The sequence below is a fragment of the Diceros bicornis genome, chromosome 37 (assembly GCF_020826845.1).
Source record: "Diceros bicornis minor isolate mBicDic1 chromosome 37, mDicBic1.mat.cur, whole genome shotgun sequence".
Classification (NCBI taxonomy): Eukaryota; Metazoa; Chordata; class Mammalia; order Perissodactyla; family Rhinocerotidae; genus Diceros; species Diceros bicornis.
Genome location: NC_080776.1, coordinates 1396223 through 1412926, shown reverse-complemented (window position 1 = coordinate 1412926; position 16704 = coordinate 1396223). Strand labels below are relative to the sequence as shown.

The following is a 16704-nucleotide window of genomic DNA, read 5'->3' as shown; positions in this document are numbered from 1 at the left end:
CATCTCTTAGCCAACCTTGTCTTTGTTGGATTAATAAAATATATACCCTTGGGGTCAAAATCCATAGTTCCAGAATATTCTCAGCCAGGTGGTTCTGCTACAGGGTGAAGTCAGACTGGAAATAATAAGACAACATGAGTAAAGTTCCTTTGCCTAACCCAGCCCCCAGCACTGCATGTGTGACAGAGGTGAAGCCCAGAAACCCGCGCCTCACTGGCCCCTCCCACGGTGCCAGCCTGGGGCTGGGCTTCCACTTCCTCACCTTCCAGTGGGGACAAAACACCTGTCCTGCCAGCCAGAGGGATGACCTGCAGATTCAATGAGATTACAGCAAAGTACATCATAACCTAGAAAACCTAACTTACATAATGATGACAGCTTCTCTGTAAGGAGCACCCTCAATTCTACTACCCTACAATTCCAAGAATAGCAGTGGAAGCTTTACATATGTATGTAATAGTATCTCTTTTAACCTCAAAACAACCCTGCACGGTTATAACTACATGCAATGTATAAACCAGTTGAGGAAGCTCAAAGAGGCTGGTTGATGTGATTTTCTAAGCTCAAATCACAGGAAAGGGGAAGGGTCAGGATTCAACTCAATATTACTTCCAAATAGAGGCTTTCCTTTCCTTTCTGCTCAGAGGAGGCACAACATTATTTCACGTGCTGAAGAACAGTGGGTGTGATTAAGAAAAGGGTAGGGGGAATCACTGAAGAGCCTGCCCCTCCAGCAAAGAAAACACCATGATAAAATCTATGCTTGTGTTTTAGAATAGACCACCAGAAAATTTCTGGGCTTCATGCATTGTTTTTATGTATCAAATATAAGGTGCAAAGTGAAAAATAAATGTTTTAGAAGCAAGAAGAAAATGTATGCCATCCCAGCCAGATCCAAACTTAGATTTTTCATAAATTCCATTCTACTCAAGTTATCAAGCACATATACAAATCAAAAATGACACGAAACAGGGAAAACAAGGACTTCCTTTGCTTTTGGAAAACAGCTGAGAAACAGCAAAATATTCTTTTTAGAAATCCAGAAAAAAACATTTTCCATAGTAGCTAATAAGCCTTCCTTAGACATTAAGACACATTTCTTTTTATAACCTTAATACAGCCATATTTTTACTCTTTATAAAAATCAAGTCTCGCAGTAAAAACGGTATTTTACCACACTAATCTTTAAATTCCATCTCTACAAATGTAGCTATACACACCGATTTCTAACCTCTTATAACATTCTGCACCATAGATTTTAGTCACTGGAATGAATAGTTGCTCGGAACAGCAGCACTGCCTCAACTGTGATATGAGCTGGAAGTCAATATTCTTATTTTCCAGGAGAGAGGAGACTTCATGAGGAGAAACATAAGCCTCCTTGTGGTTTCATCGATCAAGAGAACGCTTCTGAGCAGCTTCCGAGCAAACATTTCTTAACAGGTTGATCACAGATCGGGGATCTTCACTCCTCATAATGGCACTGCCAGACACAATCATGTTAGCTCCTGCCTGGAAGAAGTAAACACTTAGGTTACGCCTCAGAGGAAGACACAGAAAAGCCTAACACAGAATCCCTGGGCTAGAGCTTCTACCCTTGCGTCTATCTGTCAGCACTCTAAGTGTACCAAAGCCACTGTGAGATGAACAGACCTCAGCCTCCAATTCCATGAAGAAAGAAGTGAAAACGCTTAACAAATGACATGTGGAATTATTGTGAAATGTGTCTAGGAAATCACTGACGTTTTTGTCACTGCCTTTAAATAAGCTATACTGCATCTTCGCTAACATTTATATAAGGTTTAAAACCTTGAATCCTCGACCTTATTAAGGTTCTTCCAATATATACCAAAGCCCCCGGAGCTACTAAAAAAAAAACCAATATTTTAATCTTTGAATTATGTATATGAATTGCTAGATAGTCTGAAAGAACAATTATTGCTAAAACATGAAATTATCCATAAAATATGGTAACATTAAATTTAAATAATTTCTCATTTTGATGCCAGAAGGAATGGAATCTCTCTTTATTTATGCTTCATTGCATTCCAGAATGGTTTTGAGGGGGCTTAAAAAAGATTTTCAAGATGTTTTTAAACGTGGAAGCAAAGAAAGAGAAAAGCAAATAAGTCCAAATGGAGCTGAGCTTCCTGGGATTTGACTCCAGGAGGGAAACCCCATCTGTGAGGTGACTCACTACCAGGAGAAATGGGGGCTGCTGGGGGAGCCACTGAGGCGGAGAACTTCTCCAGGGAGACACGTCACCCCAGGATACAGTGTGCGACATCTCTAACAACATTGCTCACAAAAATGAAAAAAAAACTTCTATAAGGTTACACCTCAATGTCAGCTGTAGCGTCTCTTAAGTAAGTGGGAACAGTATAACAGCACAGCACAGCTCATACACAGAGGTCCACGGGTCAAAGGACACGTGCGCACTAAGTGTGTGGCCAGCTCCTCTTCACTGAATATTCACCACAGGCAACTCTTGATACATACCAAACAGAAAAGTGTGGCATTTATACAAGAACTTGGAAGTGTGGACGAGACCACGTGGCTGAACAAGAGCAGGCCACAGGAACCAGAACCCCCTGCAGCGCCACAGGAAGCGGGGGCACATCCTCTCATGGAGCTCAGGAACCGCCCTCAGCTACGCCCACTACCTGGAAAAGGCCCCCTCCCACCTCTATGTGGGCGCCAGACGCATCCAGACACCAGATCTGGATCTTCATCAGAAACAGCTCTGGTCAGCTCTTGCAAGGGACAAACTGCTAACAAATAAGTTCTACAGAATAACATTTTTTTCCCTTTATAAGCAGTTATGTTTTCTTTCCCTATTTTGGAAAAATGTCTCACTCCAAGGCCCTGGAACTTAATGATCTTCCAAAGGCTGGCATTCAGCATATTCTTTTTGAAAAAAGAACTTTCTTCCGCATTACTGAGATATCCAGGACTTACTATTTAATGCTTATGTGATTTCAGAATATTCACTTTATTTTCTCACTTCTACATTTAAACAAAAAATATTCTTCCAAGAAAGAAAGGCAATTTAGGAAATAGAGGGGCAATCTCTTTGGCCCACAAGACAACGTCCTGAGCACGACACTGGATAGGAAAGTGGTCTAGGTCCCGCAGTCTCACCTCTGCACATTTATGGATAGTGTCAGGACCTACGCCGCCATCGACCTCTATGTCCAAAGACGGGAACTGGGTCCTCAACCAGTGAACCTAGATACACAACGAGGAAGGAAGTGACTCCTGAAGCGGGTATGTCGGGGGAACAGACAACCAAATAAACAATAAATCAAAGAGCCGATGTCAGCCACTGAAACGGGACTTCAAATGTCTCACACAATAACTTTTTATCAATGCAATCATGATTGGGGAAACTTCCTTTTTAATATACTGAAACAAATTAAGTTTCTTTAAAGTGAGCTCCGTTCTGCTTGGCTAATGGCATCCAACTTGTCATGGCTTTGCAGAGAGCACGCTTCACGGAAACAGGACAAGACAAAAACCTCAACATTCAACGAAAACTCCCAAGAGATCTAAAGGCTACAGAGACATTGTTTTGAAAGAAAATTTCAAGATTAAGGTCTAATATCTTTTCTGAGTTCCACACCTAAATCTCACACAGCATTTATCATACTGTATGACAATGATCTGTAGGTACCCCCATCTCCCCACCTTCAGAACAGGACACGTCTAAATACACAAGTGGCTCAATATATGCACGCTGAATGAACACACACAATAAAAGCCTCACCCCAGAATCAAACACTTCTTTTACCTTTGGCAACATATCTTCCATGAATTTCTGCCCTCCAAACCCAGGTTCCACTGTCATAACCAAGGCCATATCTATTTGATTAGCCCACGGAGCCAAGTACTCAACTGTAGTTCCTGGTTTGATGGCAAGGCCAACCTGTAACAGAGACACATGTGCTACATGACATCAACAATTACATCCACATTATATTATTGTGGCATACCAGGCCCAGTAGAAATATTTACTCTTAGAGGATAGCATACATACATAAATGGAATGCATAAATTGTTCAGACTATAATTCAGGCTCTCAAATGTCAATGTTTCTAAAATGCAGTAATTTTCAGGAAACATCAGTGGAATACAGAAATCTTGCCTGACAAACAAGTCATACTTAAACTCTGGCTTCCCAGCTGAAGCCAGCTGCCTGGGTCCGGTCTTCTCTCCCATCATCTCCCACCTTCCAGCAAATCTCCCCAACTCGGAGGTAAACAGTGTCAAACACCGCTGCCTCGCTGGCCTCTCACCTTCATCCCGTTCTCCCGAATGTCTTTAATCAAAGCCCCGGGGTTCTCTGTGGCCTCAAGATGGAAGGTGTACTGATTGGCTCCTGCCACCGCCATCGGCTTCACCCACTGCTCCGGCCTGGACACCATCATGTGCATGTCTGGAGAGAAGAGACACGGCTCCTGAACACCACCTCGAGGACCACACCCGGCGCACACCACCACAGCCAGCCCACGGTGTCCGCCGTTGCGGGCAGGAACTCTTCTGGCATCACAGTCATTGTTAAATAGTCACCCTCTCTACAGCTAGCCTCCTTTCATCCTGAAGACAAGGTCTGGGTTAAACTTATTTACCAAAAAATCCCAATTTTCCACAAAAATCATATAGTGCTATATATGAAAAGTAATGACTAGAAATCAGGAAACCTAGGTCCAGGGCCAGGAAATGCCACTCTGAAAAACTAAAAAGTCATTTTATCCATGTGGACTTGCTTCCTCATTTGTAAAATAAGAAAGCCAAATCAAGTGATTTTTTCCACCAACATTTTAGTGTGTATATATATATTTATCTATCTATCTGTTTATTTATTTATTTTTTGCTGAGGAAGATTCACCCTGAGCTAACACCCATGCCAAGCTTCCTCTGTTTTTTAGTATGTGGGCTGCCAACACAGCATGGCCACTAACAGAGTGGTGTAGGTCTGTGCCCCGGAACTGAACCCCGACCACTGAAGCAGAGTGTGCTGAACTTAACCACTAGACCACCAAGGTTGGCCTTCCACCAATATTTTATTGAGCACTTACTGCACCATTAACTATTCCAGGCCCTAGGGACAGAGTAAAAAATAGGCAGACAAAAAAGTCTCTGCTGCCATGGGGATTACATTCTTAGTAGGGGAGACAGACCATAAAGAAAATGAGTAAATACAATACACACTAGGTTGGTTGTTAATAAGGCCAGGGTGGCTGGGGGGCACTGGGGAGAGCAGATGAGGTCAGAGAGGCCCGGGGTGAGCAGGCACAGTACAGAGCTCTGCAGGCATCGGACCTGATTCTGAAGGAGATGGGGAAAACGCTGCAGGATCTTTAGTGGAGAAGCGACAAGACCTGACTCAGAAGGCCATGGCAACAACCCAGGCGAGAAATGACAATGGTAGCAAGTGAGCCCGGGCAGAAATGGTGGGATTCCGGGTATGTTCTGACGGTAGAGCCAGCAGGAGTTGCTGTGGATTCGATGTGGAGGGTGAGAGCAGGCTCAGGATGGTGCAAGGATCTGGGCCTGAGTAACTGGAACAGAACCGCCGTTAACTGAAAGGCAGAAAACTGCAGGAGGAGAAACGGATTTCGGGGGAAGGATGTTAACTAGAAGAAGCCTGACATGCACCCTAATTCTAAAGCGTGAATTATACAAATGTTAGGGGAAATGGGCATGGCCTCCTTCAAGATCTTGACTTACAATGTAACAGCATTTAATGAGAAGGACAGGGCAGCTTAAAAGAGGCTAAATCAAGAAATAACGCTTGAAGAAGGAAACAGGAAATACTCCCGTGCTGGACAGATGGCAGTGAGAAGAATTTTGAGTTTTTGTTTTACTAGAGGAAGCACATTTCTGACATAGCTGAGCTACATTAGAGAAAAAAATGCTAGTAGTCCAGAACTCAATTAAGACTATCAAATGCAATATGGCTTTGAAAAACGTAGGGAAAAGAGTATGTATATCACTTGACTAAAGAAGCCAAGATTAAAGTTTATATTTCTAAACTAATAAAAGTGACAAAAACAGAACATATTTTAATAGGTAAAACATTGTTTTTAAAAGATAGATTCTATTTGAGGTTTCTTATTGCTTGTATTATAAACAAGGACAACTCAATCTGGTTTAAAAATATCTCATTTACTCATTCCCTAAGTGACCAGACTGCTCTGTCATTCAGTCCCCAGCCCGCAAGCACCCTCGTGGGAGCAGCAACCTCACTGGGGAATCTCCAGTGTTCAGGGAGGAAACAGCTCCATGAAGCTGCCTGTGTTCTACACACTGAGCGAGACCAGCACCTCTCAAATGTTCTATTATCAGGCTCCCTTTACACTCTTAGGAATCTAAGTGAAGACTCCAAAAGAGGTTGTTGATGTGCGTTATATTTATTAATATTTAACGTATTAGAAATTCAAACTAAGAAATTTTTAAAGTGTCTACTTAATTTACTTAAAAAACAATAATAATAAGCAACAATAAATCTATTACATGTTAATGTAACAGTGGCATTGCTTTACATTTTTACAAGTCTCTAATGTCTGGCTTAATAGAAGACATCTGTATTCTCACATCTGCTTTCCCTTCAATCTGGTGCAATACGCTGTTTTATATGAAGAAAAGGGAGTACATTAATATCCTCTTCAGATAAGTGTGGATATTCTTCTATTTCTACACCAAAACTCAACAAGTGGTACTTTTATCAATGTCAGCTGCAATGCGGAATCTGTAAACCCTATCAGTGAACTTTGCATACTTCGTTACACTAAAACCCATTGGTCTATCTTACACTTTGAAGGGTTCTTTTAAGTACTGGTTCACTGAATTACACAGATCTTCTAAATAGTGACACATTTCATTATATACTATCAAAAAATCACATCTGTTAATGTCACAGATCTTATCAGAAAAGCTGTAAGTACTGGGAAGCTGTCAAGCTTAAAGGAACACATACAAGGTTTCCAAAATTCTAATTTTCATTTGCAAGCTCTAACTTTATCAGTGGTAACAAAAACTAATACGGTATTTTCTTTGAAGAGACAGGCTAATTTATTTAATTTTAAAGAAAATGTCAGTAAAATACCCAAGTCTGATAATCATACTTCATCTGTCAGTTATTCTTTCAAGTGAAAATGGTGTTCGTGAATAAAGCAGCTAGTTCAGTTCCCTCTAACAATGGCGCAAGTTTGCTTTTTCTTGAGAAAACCATCACTCTCCAGTACACGGGAGAAGTGCTTTACGTGACTTCCCGCCTTGTCACGCAAAGTATTAAAAAGACATGCACTCAAGGATCAAGATTTACTGTAATTAATAATTTGTACCACTTCATCAAGGATACTTACTACAAAAGCATGGCGATGAAGAATCTAGCAACTACTTGTATAGGTCAACACCACCCCCTTGATTTGGGCTAAGGCACCAGCACGCTAACCCACCCCTGCTTTTGCACCCTCGGTACAAATAACGGCAAATAATATCATAATATAAGAATAGTTCTGACCTCATGGACCGTCTGACAGGGATTCCAGTAGGTCCTCAGACCATACTTGAAAATCGCTGATTTAGATAACGGCAAGCACAGACTTTTCCCTATCAGTTTATTTCTTAGATACTTATTCCTTCTCAACACTGAGACTGAACAGTTAAGAACTTTAGCAGTTATACATACAACCTGTGATTTAGTTCCTAGAATATATTCATGTATCAATTATCCAACAACCAAGATGCAAGAATTATACAAACAAAAAAAACGCTTTTAATATGAAACACAAAGGTCACAAAACCCACATATTAAAGCATATGGAATCCGTTCATCTTTATTCTAGACCTAATTCTAGAAGGATCTATCACCAAGTAAAAAACTAAAAACAGGAAGAAAAAGCAGACTGTGTGTGGTGGTGCACCAGGGTTGATGACAGGAGAGGAGGCAGTGACAGCAGGAGACACAAATAACAGTGAGACGTGACACTAGGAGCCTAAGTAAAAGGGAGAAAAGGAAAAAAAAAAATTTTTTTAATCCACACAAAGCCAGAAGTAGAGGACTCTGAGGCCACTGTACAATGGGGGCAAACAATGGTATTTATTTCATCCACCTCTGATAATCATAAGAACAAATTTATCTTGGAAAACTCATTTTCCAAAATGTAGTAAAAAACAAAATAAGTTAGATAATCAGAAGACTATATTCCATTATTTGTAAATTTCAAAATGGTGAACACGTTGGTGGAACACTGTTTCCCTCATGCCACACAAATCTGGCAATAATGTACATTTTCTTTGGTGTGCTCAAAGTGGATGGATCCTATAGAGAGGTGGCGTCCAACAGAACTTTCTACAATGATGGCAACGTTCCACGGTGGCACTGTACAATAGAGTAGTCACTAGCCACATGTGATTACGGAGAACCTACAATATGGTTAATGCCACAGAAAAACTTAATTTTTGATTTTATTTAATTTGAACTAATTTAAATTTAAATTGCTACATGTAGCTAGTGGCAACCATACTGAACAGCACAGCTAGAGTCTTTCCTAAAATTAGTCCACAAGATGCCAATTAAAAAAAAAATCTATGTTTTACTAAATTCCAAGTTACATAAAAACATATTTATGAAAACTCGTTAAATTCCTTATGTACAAGAGATCTGGTAAGTGAGGAATTGCTAGCTTAGTTTAAAAGAGCAACAATAACACATGGACTGAATCCATGTTCCATGAGAAGTAATTTCTAGGTCACTGTGTGATCTTAAAAATCTTAATTCACATTACTCCATGACACTGGAGTGCAGCATACATGGGCGTCACCAGTAGAAAGCTCCAATTTGCATGAAATAACTAGCTTCACTTCTAGGCCATCAATCGATTCATAAATTCATTTAACAACTCTGCTGAGCCCCAGTCTTGTGTCTATGCTTAGTTCTAGGAAAACCACAGTAAACAAAGTGGATGAAATCCCTGCTTTCAGGGAGTTTACAGTCTGATAAAAGTAATCTCAGAATGGAGGAAGCTCTCAGAAGAAAATTCAGAAGGTGATATGGATAAGTGGATAAAGGTTCACTTAGGACAGGGTGCTTAGAAAGGCCTCTCTGAGGAAAGGAAAAACGATCCGGGGTCAAAAGATGGGGCAAAGCGAGCCACGTGAGCAGCTTTCCAGGCAAAGAGATAGGCAAAGTGCCAGGGCCCTCAGGCAGGAGAGAGCCTGGCCGGTTACACGCAGCCCACGATGCTCCAGCACAGAGGGGGAAAGGGTTCAAGATGAAACTGGAAGTTCAGAACTCAACCATCTACTTTTCCTTTACTTGAGCAACACACCCAGCTCCAGATGGCACAACACCCACTTACCAAAGAAAGGGTCCTGGCCTAGCTGCTTTCGGAGGCTTTCTACCACGGGGTGACCAAAGGTGATGTTGGGAACAAAATGCCTACAAGACAAACAAAATCTTACTCTGAAAATGTTTTCAATTCAGTTTCTGTATTTTTCTCAATATGAATTCTGATGCGGGTAGAGGGGATCATGTGTGATTGCAATATTTTTCATTTTCACATTTCACATCAGTATTAAACAGTACTAAAATTATATGGATAATTTTGGTTTTACAAAGCAATATCTCCTTGATAGTTCAACAAATCATAATAATGTCACATGACTTAACTCTATAATTCATAATCCCTGACAGGTAGAAACAGAAAGAAGACAAAACCAAAATCCCCAAAATTATATGACTTGCCCAAGTCACACACTAGTTAAAAAGTTCTGGACCATGATGTGGGTCCGTCAAGTCCCAGTCTGTCACAGGCTGCCTGTGGCTATTTATAATCCACTGCTATCAGAGGGCAGTAAATGACTGTTTAAACTTTTTAAAAGATCATCAATAAAGAAACTTGATGTGTGTATTAATAACCACATTTATGGAGGGTTTACAACATGCCAGGCATTGTACCTACTTCATCTCATCTTCACAACAGCCTTAGGAAGGAGATGCTCTTATTATCCCCATTTAAAGAGCACAGGATAAATAACTTGCTTAAGTCACCCAGTTAATAATTTCTGGGCACAGGACTCAAATTAAGTCTTCCTCATATCAGACCCAAAGTGCTTAACCACTACTCCACTCCAGTCAGTCCTGTTCTATCACTAGCTCACTTCAGTTTTTAACAAAACCTCCCATATGCAAGTTCCATGCTAGGTGCTTCAGAGAGTACTGTATTTTATAAAGATACGTGCGAGAGCTCCTGCTTACCCCATAAAAGTTCACAATCTCATTGGCAAGAGATGGCTAACGACTCACCAGGATCCATGACCCCACTGTCAGAGTACAGGTGTCGGCAGGAAGCCAGCTCCACCAAAGACCAGTTTCCCAAGTCCCTTTACATCCAGGTGGCCCATGAGACTAGTTCTCCCCAAAAGACTGAGTTTAAGTGATGTGTGTCACTGCAGACCCCAGGAGGTTATGTGGTATTCCCCTTCTGCTCTCACCTTACCCTTCTGCCAGTAAGGAAGCCCTTATGGAATGGCAGAGCCACAGGATGGGAGGAGACTGCGGCCCTGAATTTCTGCATGGAAGCACACTCACACTGAACTGTCACACAAACTAGAAAGGAACTATATAATGTTAAGCCACTGACATCCGGGCGTTATTTGTTAAAGTAGTAGGTATTAGCCTATACAAGGACTGCAAGAAAAGCTAAACACCAACAAGTAGGCAAAACGAGGGAAAACAGCTCCAGAGACAAGGAGTTCAGCACTTAAAAGAGGGGAAGATCATGAGATTTACAGAACAAACTTAACTTGTAAAGATGGGAAAAGGAATGAAGCTAAGGCAGAAAAAGTTGTGCTCAAATAAGGGGGGAGACGGTGTTGACCAGCCTGGCCAGTGTGGAAAAGGCAGGAGGCAGTCTGGGTGACATTAAGGGTATCAAACGCCAGGCTCAGTGTTTGCACTTTAGCCTGCTGTATATACGAAGTGAGGTTTTAAAGCAAGAAGCAAGTAAAAAATAAGATGTGAATAATAACGTAGGGAGACAGACTAGGCAGTAAACTGGAAGAAGGGAGGTAAGAGGTGTTGGTAAAAGGCAGAGAACAGTAAACAGTAAGAATGGAAACAGGACAGGCCAAAGCGATAGGATTTGTTAACTGATTAGATGCGGGGGTTGAAGAGACACTGAGCCACGGGTGAGGTCTTAAGCTTAGATGATAGATAGAATGAGTGTTAATAAAAAATTAAAACATATGTAGGCCAGGCACCATTCTAAACACTTTCCATATATTAACTCATTAAAACCTCACAACTGCCCTATGAGATAGGTACTACTATTACTTGTACATTACAGACGAGGAAGAGACCCAGGGTCACACAACCAGGAAGTGCTGGGGGCAGGCATTAAACACAGGTGAGGGCTCCAAGTCCAGGCTCTTAACTACTAGGCTCGTCTGCCCCTCCACTGACAACTGATAACCAACAGGGGAGGAGGCGAGACTTGACAGAGAGAGGTCGGGACTCAGGACATACCTGAGCAGGACGCCTAGGGTGGACGGGCACACACACCTCCACTCACCAACATTTGGTCCTTGGAGGCTGGGTTTCTAGTATTTTGGAAATCATTCTACCATTTGCCTGAGAGCTATGACTGCCAGGGTTACGGATAAACCCTTATTATTTACTTAGAACTTGGAAGAAAGGGTCAGAGAGGCCAGCAGGAAGGCCTACTGACGGTTATACATCGCTGGAAATGAAAGATGTGGATTCCGTTCACTTTCTTTTAATCTGCTGTGTGGCCTTGGAAGCACTTTTGCTGTCTCCACCTTAGGTTTCATTTTTCATGAAAATAAACATAAGAACCACATCTTGAGAAAATATGAGAATAAAACAAACACACTTTTAATTCATTGGGAAATGGAAGCATATTGTACAAAACTACTGACCCCCAAATATATGACCAACTGCAATACTTTAGATCCCTTTGATGCATCAGGTTCACCAAAAACACTGGAAGAATAAAAACACACCAATATCCTCAGAAGAAACCAAAGGCTCACAGCTAAGTGATAATAAAAAAAAGGCTACAAACCCAAGCATGAAGTCAGGGCGCCTCAAATTTGCCTGACAACAGTAACCATGGAGCACCTGCCACAAAAGAATTCACAGGCTCTGCCCCATGCCGAGAGACACCAAAGGGGACCTGGGAATCTGAGTGTTTAACAAGCGCCCAGGGAGTTCTTATCAGAGCAGCTTGGAAAACACTAAATTATTGCACTCGAATGAAGAGATATTTCATCAAGGAAGCCTGCTTCATAATTATCTTCTTTTTCCTCGAAGGTATTTTTTGGAGTAAAGTCTGCAAAAAATAAAATCTAATTTAAAAAGTATCCTTTGTTCCCATTGAATTTATTGAGATTAAGCTATAATTGTTTATAATACAGGATACAATTATTTTATCTCTCATCACATTCTATTATCGACTGGAAGCTTTGTCTACAATTGTCATGCAATCTACTTCAGACAGATCAAACCTTTACTAGGTCTCCCAACAAGGCCGAGATGGTAAGAGGAGGATTGAGGTTGATATAAAATGTAGCAACATTGTACCCAGAAACACTTTCTGTGACAGAGGAATCACAAACTCATATGCCTATAGGGGTTGGCAGATAGAGAAGAGCAAAACAGGGCAGATGGGGCCAGGGGATAAATGAAGAACACCTGGCCTGGCTAATGGTGGCTGCCACTTAGCTCCAGCCCAGGCGGCCTTAGGGGACTGTGGGCCCACTACGGGCAAATCTTTGGATGTTTATGAAAAGTCAAAAATCTAGTACTAATGTGAATCTCCCCAATTTTAAATCCTAGTAACTAATTTGGGAATTGCTTATTTGCTCTGTTCCCACACTTAGGACCAACACAGTTCCAGTCACCGTCCTGTCATCAGGCTTTACGTGCTCTCCAATTTTCTTTTCCAGAGAATCCACTTGTCCTCTATTCACATATCCCACCATCCCAGGGCCCCACACCTATAGTGTTCCCAGAACTTGTTCTTGACTTTCAAGATGGAGACATTCAGCTTTAATCAGGAGAGAAATTGGGGGCCTCCACAGGAGTGGGGGGGAGGATAGAAAACAAGCAGTGCACCCAAATTCAGCGTCATGGTGGAGGTTTTTAAGGGGGGGCAGGAAAAAGAGAAGCAGGACCCGGCAGGAAGGCAAGCTGTGGTTAGTCCACACTACCCTTTCATATCCCTGGCCTAGGGACCCTGCAGCTCAGCCAGGCTCTGCCTCCTCTGGTGGGACATTCCCGAAGGGCTGAACCTCCCTCAACTGGCTTCCTCCTTTGCAAAAGGAGAATAAAAACAGCTCTTAGCTCAAAAAGCTGTGAAGCTTAAAAGGGAAAGGGTTTTAAAATGGTGTTTAGAGTATTTAGCTTTTTCAAACCAAGACATTTCTTGGCGAAGGGGGAGAGGAGTGATAAAAACCAAATACTTTTGTCTTAATAAGCTCCACGCCTGCCGCAGGGGGAGGGAGCAAAAGGGATTCCTTAGAGATGCCTCCCTTATGATAAAGCCATTCATTCACTCAACCAATTACAACTAAGCTTGTCCTGGTCCTCTACCTGCAGAGAAAACAGGGGTGAGCCAGAGACAGACCCTGCCTTATGGTGCAGCAGGACAGACAAGAAATACATAACAACAGTGAGTGTATACATTCCAAGTTGCTCTTTGAGGACAGAGAATGTCTTAATCATTCTCTGCAAGCCCAGTACCCACAGAAGATATTTAAATTGTGAGACAACACAAGCTTCCAATCCTGCCCCACCATTTCCTAGCCGTGAGACCACGGACAGGTGACTTAACCTCTTTATGTCCGATTCCTCACTGTCAAATGCTGGTGCTCATAACAGCACCAACTTCCTAAGGTTGTGTGAGTTAATTCACAAAAAGTGTCAGAACAGAAAGGTAAGTGCTCCTAAATATTAGCTACTATTGTCATTAATACTCCTGATTGGTGCATTGAAACAATTTTCTCCATTCATTCATTTACTCAAACGTAGTACAAGACTTACTTAAACCATTGCTTTCTGCGTCAAACAGACCATACACATATACATAGAGCCTGTTCTATCCTGAGACCCCTAGGTGTCTCAGACACAAAATTTTGTGTCTCATTCTGTGTCACAGACAGAAAAATGTAGCTACCCGTCTCTGGGGTATGCACTCCACTCAGTAATATTAACTGAAATTTCAGGGCTTGCAAGCAAAGATGTCAAAAAAAATATACAGAAGTAGAATTACATATAACAGCAAACTAAAAATCAAACTTCTGTATGAGGTAATATTTAGTAATCTTCTCACACACTTAGCCTAGAATTCTTAGCACTCTAAGGTCAAGACTTTGCCATTATTCACTGGGCAGAGTGGTTAACCAAGAGGAACGCAAAAGAGAACAGACAGATTTAACCAGAGAACAGAGAGGAAGACAAGAGTCTCCCAAAAGGAGTGACACTAAAAAGAAAGGGAAGTAACTGGCCGTCTTCTGTACACACACGAATTTGGAAATCTGCATGAGAACACACAGCGATTTTATCTATTTAAAAAAAATTTATCTTTCTACCCCGCCCCGAGGTAACGGCTGCCACCAGCGGGGCTCAGAGAACGACCTGGCAAACCCAAGAAGACGCCAGTCGCAGCTGTGTCACAACGCTGGGCAATCTTGCGGGAGTCTGGCCGTCTTCTCCAGGGTTGTTTCCTCATTTCACAGCCGACTTAGGAAACTAGCATCCTCCTGACTCCGAACAGTGCTGAGCACGCGCTACAACTTCAGCGCCGAAAAATTACAACGCTGGCCTCCCTGCAGAGCAGGGCGCCTGGTCAGACAGACCGGCAAGTCCACGCCCGGACAACGGCGCAACTACGGGAACCCACTGCAGGCAGGCGCTGTGCACCCGGCTGTCCGCTCCTGTCACCCTCCAGACGCCTCAGCGGGGTTCTGCTCCTCCCCCACCGACCGACCCTCGGCGGTCAGGCGGCGGAGCTCGGGCGGCCCCCCAGGCCAGCCCTCCATCTCTCCACCACCCCAGGTCTGCCTCCCAGCACTGCCACTCACCAGCCGTGCGCGCCTGGGCAAGTCACGCCTCCCCGCCTCAGTTTCCCTCACCGACAGCGGGCGTCCTGGGACTCAGCGGCTCCCGGGTCCCCAGCGGGGACACGCGTCCCTGGGGAGGGCGCAGCCCGGAGCCGCTCAGGTCCCCGTCCTCCTCAGAGCGCGCTCAGACTGGGGCGCCGGCACCCCCAGGCACGCAGACAAGGGGCGCCGGTCCCGCCCGCGGCCCCCGGCCCCAGCCCGCGGAGTTACCCGTCCATTACATCCAGGTGCAGATAGTCGGCCCCGGAGTCCAGCATCCGCAGGCACTCGGCCCCCAGGTTGGCCAGGTCGCTGTTGAGGATGGACGGGCCGATCTTGCAACCGGACGCCATGGTGCTGGTCCCCGAGGGCAGGTGACCCCGCGAGGCCCGGCGCGACGAACGCGGCGCCCCGATTGGCCCGCGGCTCTGGCCCCGCCCCCTCCCCAGACAGCCTTCCGGACTCCCCCGGAAGCAGATGCTCTGCAGCCCGGAAGTCCCGCCCCCCCCCCGGGAAGGGCTGCCAGTCTGAGGGCTCCCAGGCTGTCTGAGGGCCTTCCAGCCTCTTTCCTCTGACCGTGGTTCCCGCGGCGGGACTCGCGGGTCTCTGGTGCCGGCAGTGCTGGAGCGGTTTCTTCGCCCTCCATGCCCTGCGGTTCGCTTTCCTCAGCTCGCGCCCTCCCTTCAACCTCTGTGTCTCCGTTGTCTGCGTACGCGCTCGTCTCCTTCCCCTCCAGCTCCTGGGCTTGGCCGAGAGAGACAAACCAGATAACCCACCCCCCGTGCCTCTCCTTGATCTCCTCCAAGAGCCTGGGGAGTGAGACTTAGGGCGGGATCCTGGCTCTGCCGGGTACCTGCTGGGTGACGGCAGGTGGCTCCCCGGCCTCGGTTCCCTCCTCTGCTGAGCCGGTGCCGGCGGCAGGGTGGTCGGCGGGGTGGTCGTGAGGGCTAGCTAAGGGGCCGGGCCGCGCCCCGCACGGGCCTGGGGTCAGCATGGACGGGCGCTGGTGGGTTATGTTACCACACAAAGGGCACCAGCTGCTCTCCAGGAGGCAGAAGCCAGTCGCCAAGAGGCAAGATGGCGCCAGAGAAAGGACAGTGTATTACAGCTTGCCAGCAAGACGGAAGATGGCCCACTCATGTCCCTAAGAACCATCTTCAGGGGGCATGACATCTTACAGCAGTTATATATGCCCGTGGGTTACAGGGGAGCGGGTTAGGAATGTTGACCCTCGGGTGTTACAGACTGGGAGTGCCACCCCAGAACTTTCAGTTTTCACTGATGATGGCTGTCGGCATAGACCCTCTGTTCCTGGGTCATCCCATTCCTAAGGAACTCAAAAGACAAAGTGATCATCTCCTGGCAGCTGGGAGGTACACGCACAAGCAGGGGTCATAAAGGCTACAGAGCAGTTAGATCTGGAGGGTGCACATCCAGCTGGGTCAGTGTGTCAGAGGCTGTTCAGAGTTACAGGGTTTGAAATAGGGTTTCTTTTCTGCAATATGGCTTCCCTAATGTCAACCTTGCCTTGAGCCGGTATCAATCACTATTCTCCTCAGTTTCTGGCCCTCATCC

General features: G+C 44.4%; 1 protein-coding gene across 3 annotated transcripts; it reads right to left on the bottom strand.

Annotated features, from left to right (window-relative positions):
- Nucleotides 1-884: 884 nt before the first annotated feature.
- RPE (ribulose-5-phosphate-3-epimerase) lies at nt 885-15509 on the bottom strand. Of its 3 annotated transcripts, none has more exons than XM_058532919.1 (6): nt 15361-15509; nt 9366-9445; nt 4296-4435; nt 3791-3925; nt 3142-3228; nt 885-1512 (listed from the first exon to the last, which is right to left on the bottom strand). In XM_058532919.1, the coding sequence occupies exons 1-6, from the start codon at nt 15480-15482 to the stop codon at nt 1390-1392; spliced, it is 687 nt and encodes a 228-aa protein (XP_058388902.1). In that variant the 5' UTR covers nt 15483-15509; the 3' UTR covers nt 885-1389. The 3 variants fall into 3 exon arrangements, with proteins under 3 accessions (XP_058388902.1, XP_058388905.1, XP_058388904.1); XM_058532922.1 differs by having other exon boundaries at nt 15372-15449; XM_058532921.1 differs by lacking the exon at nt 15361-15509 and adding an exon at nt 12093-13142.
- Between the last annotated feature and the right edge of the window lie 1195 nt (nt 15510-16704).

Bases quoted from the DNA above. Each gene is read 5' to 3' on its own strand.
- RPE (XM_058532919.1), bottom strand. From the start codon at position 15,482: ATGGCGTCCGGTTGCAAGATCGGCCCGTCCATCCTCAACAGCGACCTG. The intron at 4,436-9,365 runs GTAAGTGGGTGT...TCTTCTCTCCAG, and splicing joins AGGCCAGGACCCTTTCTTTG to ACATGCACATGATGGTGTCC. The intron at 1,513-3,141 runs GTGAGACTGCGG...TACTTCTTCCAG, and splicing joins CTATCCATAAATGTGCAGAG to GCAGGAGCTAACATGATTGT.